Genomic DNA, 12,927 nt, shown 5'->3' on the forward strand with positions numbered 1-12,927 from the left:
TCGTTGTGGAAAAGGGAAGGGTGCGATGAGGAACAAGGCGCAAACAAGAGAGGAGGGAGAATGGTAGCCTGGAATAATCCAGACTCACCGCTGTACCAGCGTGTGAGTCTGGTTTGAGATCCATTCAGCCACATTTCCAAGGCGGAGCCAGCCACAGCAAACAGACAGCGGCGTGAACCAATCAGCGAAGGGCGGACATGACGTCAGAAAAGCGACAAGAAACGCTACAGTGAGGAAGTAAATAAACCGAGTGGCGATGAGCGTTGTAGATTATTCAACATGGCTAGTGAAAGAGAGACAGTTGTCAATGACTTTTGTCGGTGTTGCGGTAAAAACTTGAGGATACATGGTGTTATTAGCAACTCCGTGTTGATTTTCGAACAGGGTTACAAGTCACGGAGCTCGCCTATTTTGCAACGAGTTGTGGATTTGGGTGTTGCGTTAACACCAGACGTAAAAAGATCGACAAGACTCTGTAAGACTTGTTTAAATCTAATCGGTCGTTTGGAACGGGACCTACCAATTTTGCGCAGATGGCAACAAGAGGAGGACAGTGTCACATCCGAATCTCAACCAAGAGAAGTTTCATCTTCTTCTGCCGGTACTCATCAACTTTCTAAGTATTCTTTATCTTTTCTTCCTTTTGTTTGATAAGCATGTCAGTGTTGGCATTATCGTTATTTATCATTATTCGTTGTTGCACATGTGAAAATGGTTAGTTATTTAGTCATTTTTATCTGAAAACGGCAATAAAAGTATGTTTTATTTTGATGTGAATCAGGTGACAAACGAGAGCGCTCGACTCCATCTAAAACTCCAAGAGCAGTGAAGAAAATACGCCGTAGTCCTCCCACCACTGCAGCAAGGAGAAGCATCACACAGGTGAACATGGCTAATCTTAATATGCTCTTGTGTTATGCTCTAGTGTGTAGAATTTTCTTAAAAACGGCTACTGAAGGATATTTATCTTTACTGATAAATAGATAAAAATCTTCATGTTTACAGCAAGTAAAGCCACATTGTCTACAAGGTAAAACAAAATGTGGCTCTGTTTATTCCTATTAACAACCAGTTTACTTCACATCAAGTTATTTATCACACTGTGTTTTGTGCGTTTTATAGTGTAACACACACAGTAATTCACTGTGTCAATACAGTCCTGTCTTGTCTTACCCCTTCCCTTTTGTGCATCAGAGAGGGGTCTCTTACCAAATGGTCATTAATAGTAAGTTTCACAACTTTTGTTATTAACATATGCAATCAAATTTTCTTCTGTTTTACAGGTTATTACTGAGTATGCAAGCAAAACTGTTGTTAAGGTTTCTTCTCCATCTGAAGCTGGGATTATTCAACACATCACAAATAAAAACTGGAAAACTGCAGCTAACTTAATTTCAACCCACAAAGAACTGTATGGGGAGTTAAAATCAAAGATTCTCACTACCATCAGTGAAGAATGTCAGTGCCTCTCAAACCCAAACAACAATTTTGTGCTGTGGAAAACTTTGCCAGAAGACCTCAAGTCGTTTTCATTTGATAAGGTCCTTGTTGACCTGGAGAACATGTCTCCTTTTTTGTTGTCAATTTTCCAGTCAGTCAGCAGCAAATGTCTGCCAGCTGCATGTGCTGCACTTTGTATAGCACTACGGGGGAGAGAGCCTCGGATGTCAGCCTTTGCATACTATGTAAACAGCATACTACATCATGGAGGTGCGAAAAAAGCTGCCTTCAAAAGGTTAAGCAAAATGGCGATCACAACATCATACACGTGTGCCATTGGCAAACAAAAGGAGTTGGCTGCCACCTGCGGTGAAAGAGTGCAGGAGCTAAAAGTTTCCACAGAACTGTACTTGACCTCAGAAGCAGATGGGCACCCTGTGGACATGGCAAGCGTCAACATGGAGGACCTCTCACTGTCGGGTGCGACTCTACCCCACTTGAATAAGTTTAAAACTAACAAAAAAACATTTGTATTTATTTTGCACTTGTTTATTTTTTAATGAAGTTCTTCATTTGACATTTTCCACAGATGACAATACTGAAAGCCGAAACTTCTTCAGCCAGCTACCATTCTCTGAGACTGCAGAAATGAACACTCCACCTGCTGCCACACAACCAGAGCCACCACCCACATTCTCAATAACAATGGACAATTTAGACTTTTTCATGAAGGCTCACCAGCAATCGTCACTCACCAGCAATAAATCCCTCCACTGGATACATCACATTGCTGTTGAAGACCGTATTCAAACAAGCCACCTCAGTGATGTAAGGCCAGATATTGACATTACCACTTACAATCTTTCTCACTCGCTTCCAGGATCAGAAACCCAAGCTCACATAAGGAGAGAGTTTATAGTGTTGGGCAGCAGAATTCTCACTCAACATCTTGAAGTTTTAAAGCCACTTTCCAAGGCTGTGTTAAATCACATCCCACATAAATATTCTGAAGAAATGAAATTACGCTCCACAGACGTATGTATAATTTTAATATTGTTTTAAAGCAGAAGCATGTATTGCATTGACCATTTTACTTACTGTTTACAGTACCCCCTTGGACTGCTCTTCAAGAATGAAAACAAAACAGGGGATTTGATAGATGTACTCACCCATCTCCAGAAAGAGTAACACAATATTTATTTACTCTAATACTTGTTGAACAAAATGTTTTAATGTTTTACACACTTTTATATAATTTCTGTTCAGATATGTTCCAAGGGGACCACATGGCTTGGAAAAGGTTTTTGTAGGTGGTGACCGCCTCACTGAGGGAAACTGTAGAAACCTTCAGTGGACTTTTAGAGGTGGAGCTACAGAGGAAGAACGACTCGAAGGTTTAGCATTTAAGTTTGAAGATTGGCATGCCATCAGGAATCTGCTTGAGGTATGTGATGTTGCTAAATACTTTATATTCTGCAGTAGTACTTTAATATTCATTTGAATTCCCTAGATCCATTACAAAATATTTTTCAACAAGATGTCGTCCAAAGATCATGGAACACTTTTTTCAAACATGAATGTGCTGAGGTACATTAATTACAAGTGCATTTTTGTGGTGTGTTATAAAGCATGAAAATGTTTGTCACGGCACGTTGTACTTACATCTGTGTTACTTTTCTGTCTGTACAGTCTTTTCCAGTGCTTCCAAGACAACATGAATTGTCTGGATGCCCCATGAAATGATTTAGCAGTCCTGCCACCATGAATTTGGCACGGTCTTGTATTCTCATTTATTTTAATTTGATGACATTGGAGTTTTTCTGAAAGGCGAATGATCTTAATGCTATTTTGCAACCATATGTACACAGGTGTTCCAATGCTAAACAAGGCCCCACAGCCGCCTACGATGCCTACAAACATTTTTTGAGGAAAGACACGGCAGCACTTTTCCTGGCCGCAGCTCTGGAGCACTTTGGCCTCGAGGATTTGTCAGGTATTTAATTTTTTATTTTGTCTTTTTATGTCTTCAAGAAATCCTTTAAAGCATGAACATCAGTCGTGTAAATGTACTTCGGCAAAAGTGGCACATACAAATTCTACTTTAGTATGTACCCTATGATTAAATAGCTCAAAGTATTTCACAATTTCTTTTTTGACACTTTAAAAGATGGAAAATAAGTGTACATCAGGACTGAACCAATTGTTACCGGTTAATTGTCAGAATGAACTACTGATGTTTTCATACTTTATTGTTTTGATGTTTCAAACAAAAAATACTTCACTGACTGAAATTCATACGACAGATGTTTAAAATACTGTTCAAAATACTTTGGCTCTCAATCAATTTAAAATGCTGTGATGTAGAAAGTAAACATACAGACTCTAAAATGTACTGACCAAATAGTAAAACTATTAATGTACTAAACACTAGTGATGTTTATGAAGATAGTTATTTATGTGACATAATAGTAATTTCTATATTTTCATATGTACACAGACAGGCCACCCAATTTCATTCCAGCTGACATTGAATCTGGGTGCCAAGCAGACCAGAGAACGTGGCTTCATGACAAAACAGAGGAGTTGATCGACAAGTATGTCATGTTGCTGGGAATCTTTGGTAAAGCAGATGACCAACCTACGGCTCAATTCCAGTGTCGTGAGCCAGAATGTGACAAAGCGTACATTTCTCCAGAGGCAAGGCAAAGGCATGAAGAGAAGAAACACAATCTAGTGTTGTCTTCTCCACCGTCACCTTCTACAACAACAGCACTCAAGCCAGACTCCATCAAAGAGCACTCAGAAGCAAGGTTAGGCTTCAGCTTTGTCTTGCTGAACATGATGGATGCTGTAAAAGAGGGCGATGGAGAACGGCTGATGCGGCTTTACCAAGTTGCTCTCCTTTTCTACAAGGCATATGGTCACAGCCAGTATGCTTATAGCACTTTATTACTGACTCTGCAACTTAATGCCACACTGTCCCCGAGAATGGCCCACAATCTAAAATGGAACCGATTCTGGAATGGAAGAGGTGGAGCGGGGAATAACATACCGCTTGACTTGCACTTAGAGCACATGAACAATTACTTAAAGTCTTTTCTTAAAGGTCTTGGCCCAAATCTTAATGAAACCTCAGCAGACAGAATCAGTAAATCTATTGGCATACTCAAAGAGATGATGGACAACACTGACAGGGAGCTGGAGGTCACCAAACCAAGTGGTGTGCATCATACATCAGGCGAGGAGCAAGACATTGCAACTCTTGTGGCCATTTTCAAGGACAGACAACTGTTCCACGACCAGCCAGGGAGAGAATACCAGTCATTCCCCTCTTTTGGGAAAGACTTGCTGGGAAGACTACAGTATGCTAACCTTTACCTATGGATGCAAACAAAAATCAAAGACTGGAGAAAAGTTGCTGTCTGATCAAACAGATCTGACTGTGCTTGCAAAATACAACAAGTAGTGTTATTTTATTTATAAATGTGTTTGTGTGAAATAATAGTTTTACTTTTTAAATTCCAACAGTGTTTATTTATGGTGCAGTGTTTAATAAAAAGCTGTAAAAGTTTCTCTTCAAACATTTATTTTTAGACTCAAAGAAAAATACAAAAGTACAGGGATTTACATGACTTCAAATATATGGCACATACAGTATTTAAAGTGAGAATTGTGTCATCAGTATTAATCTGAACCTTCAATGGCAGCAACTCCAGACTCTGAGCTGCTTGCGGATGTGTGTTCTTGGTCCATGTTTGGCTCATCATAATACCCTGTGTAATATATGTCTGGAAAGATGACACTGTCAGCTGTTGTAGCGGTAGGACTCGGGCAATTTGCAATGTCCTCAAATACTTCATTTATAATGTGTAGGATAGCATATGCGTGTGTCTGATTGAATACTGGTAGGTGCTTGCCAATGTATTGTATATCAAAGATATATTCACTGTGCTCTATAACGGCATCAATGAGTTCAGAGCCAAACCCAGTGCAAGCGGTTCTATTTGTGTACAAATGTTGTTTTTCCTTGAGTAATGTTATCTGATATTGCAACAAGAGGTCCCTTAAGAGCACCTTATCTCCTTCAGTCACCTGTCTACTAACAAGATGTTCTGGAAGTGGCCTTGGGGGCAGTTCATACACGGGAGTAGAAACTGGGCAACCTTCTGTGTTACATTGGCATACAGAGTGACAGTAGGTGCAACACTGATGACCTGGTGTAATTGCAGTGGCTTGTTTGTCAAAATGGCTGTACAAAGCCTTCCTAATGCAAGAGTGTCTTTTGGTAGTTAGCAGCTCCTTCACTGCTTGATCCATCCTAGTGTGCTGTTTGACAAAATAAATAACAGCATGTGACGGTTTTCCATTCCTGCCTGCCCTGCCTATCTCCTGCACAATGGCTTCCATGTCCTTTGGAACACCATACATAACCACATGAAAAATGTTTGGAAAATTTAAACCCATTCCGAGTGCAGTAGTTGCAACTACAACTTTACAGTTGCCTTCTCCACTCAAAGATGACAGCACTCTGCTCTTATTGTGTGGGAGTGTTTTGCTATGAAACATGCCTATTATCATGTTCTCTGCTTGGTGCATGGGATCTCTGCCAACCCAACAATCTTCATCAAGTTCAGCTTCTAGGTAGCAGAAGACTCGTCCAACATCTTTTAAAGTCTGACAGTAAATAATAACAGGAGACATGGCAATTCCCTTTTCTTTGACTTCCTGTACTATCCAGTCCATGCAGTCCAGGTGAGGTCCAGGAATATGGGCCAATCCAAGCCTGATGTTGGTCCGGTTCGGGCTTTCAATCACAGTCACTGCCTTTTCTAGATGAAGCTGCTTCACCACTCTGGCTCTTGACTGGACATCAGCAGAAGCTGTTAGGGCCATAATAGGTGTCCCTGTAAGACACAAATTCATATGTACATTTAAAAGCTATAATGAATTATTGAAAAGCCATTAATGAATGTTGTATTTCAACTCTGATAATTACATATTTCGAATTTATTTTATTCTAAGACTAATAAACCAACCTGCTTTGACAATGGACCTCAGTTCTCCAAGTCTGGCGAAGCACTCTCTGAAGGCGCTTTGTCCTTTTTCAGCCAGGCCCCTAGTAGAAAGAAGGAAAGCATTAGCACACTAACATGACGTGAAGGTTGAATAAGTTATAGTCAAATATAAAGCATTACATGCTGTAAGCGGGTGCAACCCGGTGCATGTATAACAAATCATTATGGATGTTGTTTTAGTTACAAGTAAAATGCGAAAGCTTACCATTTGTAAGTGAGGTGCACTTCATCAACCACAATGCCGACCAGGTCCTTGATGTTAGACAACAGGCGCCTCCATTTGTCGTTTAACAGCCATGCTTCTGGGCTACCGAACAACAACTCCGCTTTACCGCTGAAAATCTCCACGTCGCTATTCACTCCGATCTGCATAGCGGTTACTCCAACTTTCGAGGCCTCGGTAACTTGCTGCTCCATGAGTGCAAGCAGAGGAGACACCACGACCACAACTGGATTTTCATATAGCGACATCTTTTTCGCAACGAGTGGAGCCAACTGGTATATTAAGCTCTTCCCAAAGCCAGTAGGAAGCAAGGCGAAAACATCTTTTTTTTAAATAAATGCTTCCAGTGCTGTTAGCTGCTGGTCCTTAAGTGACTCGATGTGGTTTTGATCATTTAAAACAGAATTTACTGCGGATTGGAACATACTTTCAGGTCTCCCGAGCGCCATCCTTGTTGTTGTGAGGGGACTTCCGCAGCGCAAGAGTGACGCAGTTAGCGTCACAGCAAATAAACGAATCTGATTGCACGGTACCGTTCGAACTCGGCTGAGCAGCCAACAAGGACGGGCTTGCCAGACTGATACCCCGTGTATGAAATATACAGAGGGGGATCATTCTGGATCCCAGGCTAGGAGAATGGTGCCACGAATCAGCCCTAGCAGCGAGTAAACAGCACAGGAAACACTTTACTGTGGATATACTCTTCTAACACATGCATAAGTGAGGCTTAAAAACATTATTTCCATCACCTCAGCATTGTTTTAATGTCTGTGCCAGAAAAGATGGTGGATGGTTCTGAGGACATTAACACCAATGAGTAGGAAAAGCTCTCCATACTGTGCATAACAGTCTGGCTTCAAATAGATCTGATTTCCCTGCACAAGATTCTGTGGTCGGGCGATGGAGACATGGCCAATCATCTGAATTATTTAAGCCCCAACATTCAAAATGGTGACTGCGACAAACTGTTCTTGACTTGTGAGTTTGTGTTTTTGAGACTGACTGATTTCAAAGTAATCTAGTGGTACGTAAGTAGTTCTGTGACATCGGGGCCTGCCATCAATCTATAATTATAATGATAATAAGAATAAAGAACTGAAAAATAAGAATTTAATTAGCTATATACATAAGATAAGTCTCAGGGTGTGCAGGATAGACAGGAAAAGTGCAAGCAGTTGGATAGCAAATAGAGGTATCCTGATCTACACTGACTATCTTCAAGGGTGTAGTAAATACAGTAGTAAAGTATATACAGTAAATGTACAATAAAATAAACATACTATAGTAAACAATGTCATTGTTAGCAGTGCAGGTTTTGTCGTAGTGCATTTGGTTGATAAGTAACGCAACACAGAAATTATTGCACGTAGTTTGCAAGAGGTTATTGAGTCTCTAGCCCTTTCCTGTGCGGAGTTGTGGATTTTTAAAGAAATAACCATTTTCTCACTCCAGCCACTAGGGGGCAGCTTAAATTTAAGAAAAAAAAGGAAAGAATTCCACAAGTGTCCAGCAGAGGGCACTGACTTAATAAGAGATCCGGATATAAACAGCATATTATAGCCATGTGGTAAATGGTCAGTCTGCTCCAGGGTGGCTGTTTTTCTAGTAATGGAACAAAATGAAGCAGGAGATACAGTATTTCAGTCTAGTGCCGTCTTGGGGAGGGGCCACTGCTGTGCATAACATCACCAGCCCCTTCCCCCAGGCACTTACTGCGGCAGTTATGAAACTGAAGATTGCGCCCCCTGTCTGCACAAATGTCTCGGCTATAGCCTGCATTTAGAAACACAAAACCCATAGAGTTAAAGTGCCCTAAAAAAATTCAGTTACTTAAAACATTTCTAAACAGAACATTGGCCCTCAACGAACCTGCCTACCACAGGTATACTGTAAACTCAGACATTTTGGAGGGAACACATTGACCCTGCAAGTGTGAAATATGCCAATAAACTTGCCCCTGTGAAGAATTGGGATAGTGCAGATGAATGTTAGGAATGAGTTTGGACCACAGCTGATATTTTAATATAGTGGCTTCTCTTTCAATAGTAATAAAAAAAAATAAAAAAAAAAATCAGGTAAAGCCTTATGAGCAAAACAACTGCAACTTCCAACAGACTCAGGATTGTTATAATCAGAAGATACATATCAAAAGAAGCAGCAACCTATAGCTATGTCGACCTATAGGTGTAGAATTAGCCTCTTATGGATGTTTTAGGTTAGCAGGGGAAACCGGAACACCCAGAGGAAACACACTCGAATGCACAAAACTGAGAGTTCCTGGAAAATTCAAAGCGTTTTCTACAATCGCATCACAATTCCAAATGTATCATACAAACAAAACTTCAATCTAAACCTGAAATCAAAATAAAAGAACTTCCTCTCACTTACCCAAGCCATGAAAAATGAAACATCCCCCCCCCCCCAAAAAAAATAAAAAAAAATAATAACACCATGTTTGGACAAATTGGGCGCCAAACCATAGCGGAGTCTCACAGTCGGGGGGCGCTATCAATTAATGACATGCCAACATTTGTTTGCCACTGCATTATTCATGTCTCAGTAATAAGTAATGGGCCGGAAACATTGAGAACATCTTTGGGGACTTTTAACCTGCTCAAAAGGCCGTACTGAGAGATGCAGTCACCGGGGCGTAGGGGGCGCTGCGGTGGCACACGGGGGCTCTGGATGTGGGACAATCGCAGGGACAGTTAAGCTATTTTTAAGGTATCAAAAATCAAAAATCATCAAAAACATGACAAAAAAGCATCAAAAACATGACAAAAAAATCAACAAAAACATGACAAGAAAGCATCAAAAACATGACAAAAAAGCAACAAAAACATGGCAAAAAAAGCATCAAAAACATGACAAAAAAGCATCAAAAACATGACAAAAAAGCATCAAAAACATGACAAAAAAGCATCACAAACATGACAAAAAAGCAACAAAAACATAACAAAAAAGCATCAAAAACATGACAAAAAAGCATCAAAAACATGACAGAAAAGCAACAAAAACATGGCAAAAAAAGCATCAAAAACATGACAAAAAAGCATCAAAAACATGACAAAAAAGCATCAAAAACATGACAAAAAAGCAACAAAAACATGACAAAAAAGCATCAAAAACATGACAAAAAAGCATCAAAGGCCGTACTGAGAGATGCAGTCACCGGGGCGTAGGGGGCGCTGCGGTGGCACACGGGGGCTCTGGATGTGGGACAATCGCAGGGACAGTTAAGCTATTTTTAAGGTATCAAAAATCAAAAATCATCAAAAACATGACAAAAAAGCATCAAAAACATGACAAAAAAATCAACAAAAACATGACAAGAAAGCATCAAAAACATGACAAAAAAGCAACAAAAACATGGCAAAAAAAGCATCAAAAACATGACAAAAAAGCATCAAAAACATGACAAAAAAGCATCAAAAACATGACAAAAAAGCATCAAAAACATGACAAAAAAGCAACAAAAACATAACAAAAAAGCATCAAAAACATGACAAAAAAGCATCAAAAACATGACAGAAAAGCAACAAAAACATGGCAAAAAAAGCATCAAAAACATGACAAAAAAGCATCAAAAACATGACAAAAAAGCATCAAAAACATGACAAAAAAGCAACAAAAACATGACAAAAAAGCATCAAAAACATGACAAAAAAGCATCAAAGGCCGTACTGAGAGATGCAGTCACCGGGGCGTAGGGGGCGCTGCGGTGGCACACGGGGGCTCTGGATGTGGGACAATCGCAGGGACAGTTAAGCCATTTTTAAGGTAAACTATAATAAATCCGCTAAGTTTCGTATAAAGCGTTTCCATCAGTGTGACAGGCCGGTCCTTATCATTCAGTCCCAGTCCACTCCGGGCTCTGTGGTCAGAAGCAGCACGTTTGCACTTGCATTATTCAGCGCCTTTTCTCTGGAGTCTGAGGAACAGTTTGAACCGGTGACCTCGGTGACGCCGCCGCGTTTCTGACAGAATTCAAACTCGAGCATTTGGAGAGAGACGGGGTTTATTCAGATGTGCTCAGCAGTTTGGAGCGAGCATTAGGGGAACGAAAGACGTCACGCGGCAAAATAATGTTCAGTTCAGACTCGATGGTGATTGAAACATGCAAAACACTGACACAGGATTATTCTGACACGTGATGACCCAGGTGTTTCTTCACACAGAGGCCGTGTCATGACAGGCTTTAGGCGTCCATGTTTTTGACTAACTTCCTGCAGGACAGTGTCGGGCAATGACCAGAAGTTACATTTGAAGTAACTATCGTGAGGGTTACGTTCTAAAAATAACCTGCAATAGACAAAATCGAAAAAGTATCATTTATGTTTTAAAGGAGCTAGATACAAGTTGGCCATTTTATACTCACTACTGCCATCCCAGGTCATACGTGTAACTGCACCTTCTATATTAAGCTCATGCCTGACAGCAATTCGGACCCGAAGTAACACGTTTTTGAGTGACAGTGCAGACTTTAGAGCAGGGGTGACCAAAAGTGGTTAATACTAACTCTCTCCTATTCATTCTCAATGGCACATATAGATGCAGTACACTTTTTGGCCACCAGCGTCAAATTGGGGGCGCTGTTTCACTCCTTTCGCAAAGTTAAGGAAACACTGTTCTGGTGTCTTGGTATTTGTCAGTCATAGAGCGTCGTAGCATCAACTTGCCAACTTTTTCCAAATTTTATTGCAAAGGTCGGTGACATATATGACTTATAAAAGAATTTATTCTGAACTGACACTTTCAAATTGGTCTAATATGGCATTTTCTTTGACTTAAAGAAATGAATGAGGTAATAGTCACTGTAGGTAGTGCAGGTTACAGGTGGTGTTGTTGCACTATATTGCTACGATAATTGATTTTGTTCCACTAAAACTTGGCTTTTGTAGCATACCATTTGCATAGATAGAATTAAATGCAAATGTATACCAAAAAAGAAAATAAAGTAACTATTATTATTTGCAGTTACACAGTATGTGTCTCACGCTGACATCGCCGTGTTTGGCCCGCGACACTTAGGCACTTTTTCATTTCGGCCCTCAGAGACAAAAAGTTTGGGCACCCCTTCTGAGCTCATTCTACACATTAGGACATGGCTGGAACATGTAGGGGGAGGAAAATACATAATTTTAACATTTGTAGAATCCGTATTGTCCCTTTAAGGCTGTAAAACCCCTCACCGCACACTTTCTACACTTTCCTCACACGTGTTCTCCCTTATGCCCGGTGTTCACTGTGTGATTTCTTTTGTCTTATAAGATTTTTAGATTCACATTACAGACGTGGGGATGGAAACATTGTGAGTTGCTCTCGTCTTCGCTGAGCGCTGGTTCAAACTAAGAGACAATCGTAGCTACGACCAAAGTTTATCGTAGCAGTTTCAGCTTCAGAAGGCGAGGTGAGCGCCACATGCTAGCTGTGTTTATTTTCACGGAAAAGTTTAGAGAAAGTTAACGTGGCGTCGGAGTCGGACCAGCTTGTTAGAGGATAACTTTAAATCACTATGTATCATACTGGGTCAAGCTGTAAAGTCGTACTATCTCTGTCATAGCCTTGATGGTGGTGCTCAGGTGCCCACTCTCAGCCACTGAATGTTTTGCTTTATGACGCTCTGAGAGGGGATTTATCCCTTTTCTGTGGAAGCACAGACAGACTTGAATGGTAGGACCAGCGCAATGTCTCAAGTTCATGTCTGCGGGTCCTGCACCGAAGGTAAATAAACTTCTCCTGTATAAGACGTCCAGACTGCTGCCTATTCTTCATCTATCCTCTCAAACACCATTGTTAATTCTTTAACACCGCTAATGCCCGGCCTGTGAGTCTGCGGTGTTCAGTGTGTGCGCTGATGTGTTGACGGTCCACAGAGATCCTCTCTGCAGGGAGACGAGGTCTCACTCTGCGTGTATGCCGCTCATACGCTGTAAAAAAGCTGCAAAATTGTACTAAAAATAAATCCACGAAACAGCGAGGCCGCGATAGGTACAGTGACAGTACTTTTTACTTCTACTTGAATAATATTACAATAAATAAATACAATGTTTCTTACTTTACAAAAAAAAAAAAAATAGTAACTGTCGCCACAGTGAGTAAATCTTCAAGTGGCAAATCTTCTTTTTGACACTTAAAATAGATTTTTACTTTATATTATATGTATTTTGCTATGTATATTGTTATAGT

General features: G+C 40.5%; 2 protein-coding genes across 5 annotated transcripts; one reads left to right on the forward strand and one right to left on the reverse strand.

Moving 5' to 3' along the window:
• The first annotated feature begins 1,391 nt into the window (after nucleotides 1-1,391).
• On the forward strand, nucleotides 1,392-5,253 carry LOC306977613 (uncharacterized protein). Of its 4 annotated transcripts, none has more exons than XM_079576004.1 (9): nucleotides 1,392-1,920; nucleotides 2,030-2,475; nucleotides 2,548-2,624; nucleotides 2,707-2,884; nucleotides 2,951-3,027; nucleotides 3,130-3,215; nucleotides 3,309-3,433; nucleotides 3,938-4,471; nucleotides 4,547-5,253. In XM_079576004.1, the coding sequence occupies exons 6-9, from the start codon at nucleotides 3,202-3,204 to the stop codon at nucleotides 4,864-4,866; spliced, it is 993 nt and encodes a 330-aa protein (XP_079432130.1). In that variant the 5' UTR covers nucleotides 1,392-1,920; nucleotides 2,030-2,475; nucleotides 2,548-2,624; nucleotides 2,707-2,884; nucleotides 2,951-3,027; nucleotides 3,130-3,201; the 3' UTR covers nucleotides 4,867-5,253. The 4 variants fall into 3 exon arrangements, 1 of the variants encoding a protein (XP_079432130.1); XR_013793846.1 differs by having other exon boundaries at nucleotides 3,938-5,253; XR_013793848.1 differs by having other exon boundaries at nucleotides 3,130-3,210; nucleotides 3,938-5,253.
• A 488-nt stretch (nucleotides 5,254-5,741) lies between these two features.
• LOC306977802 (putative ATP-dependent DNA helicase Q1) lies at nucleotides 5,742-7,296 on the reverse strand (the record flags this gene model as incomplete). The annotated part of the gene is made up of 4 exons (XM_079576244.1): nucleotides 6,721-7,296; nucleotides 6,477-6,556; nucleotides 5,867-6,344; nucleotides 5,742-5,766 (listed from the first exon to the last, which is right to left on the reverse strand). Exons 1-4 carry the CDS (start codon nucleotides 6,984-6,986, stop codon nucleotides 5,742-5,744), a joined length of 849 nt encoding a protein of 282 aa, XP_079432370.1. The 5' UTR covers nucleotides 6,987-7,296.
• Nucleotides 7,297-12,927: the final 5,631 nt, after the last annotated feature.

The sequence above is a fragment of the Gobius niger genome (genome assembly GCF_951799975.1).
Source record: "Gobius niger genome assembly, chromosome: 18".
Lineage (NCBI taxonomy): Eukaryota > Metazoa > Chordata > Actinopteri > Gobiiformes > Gobiidae > Gobius > Gobius niger.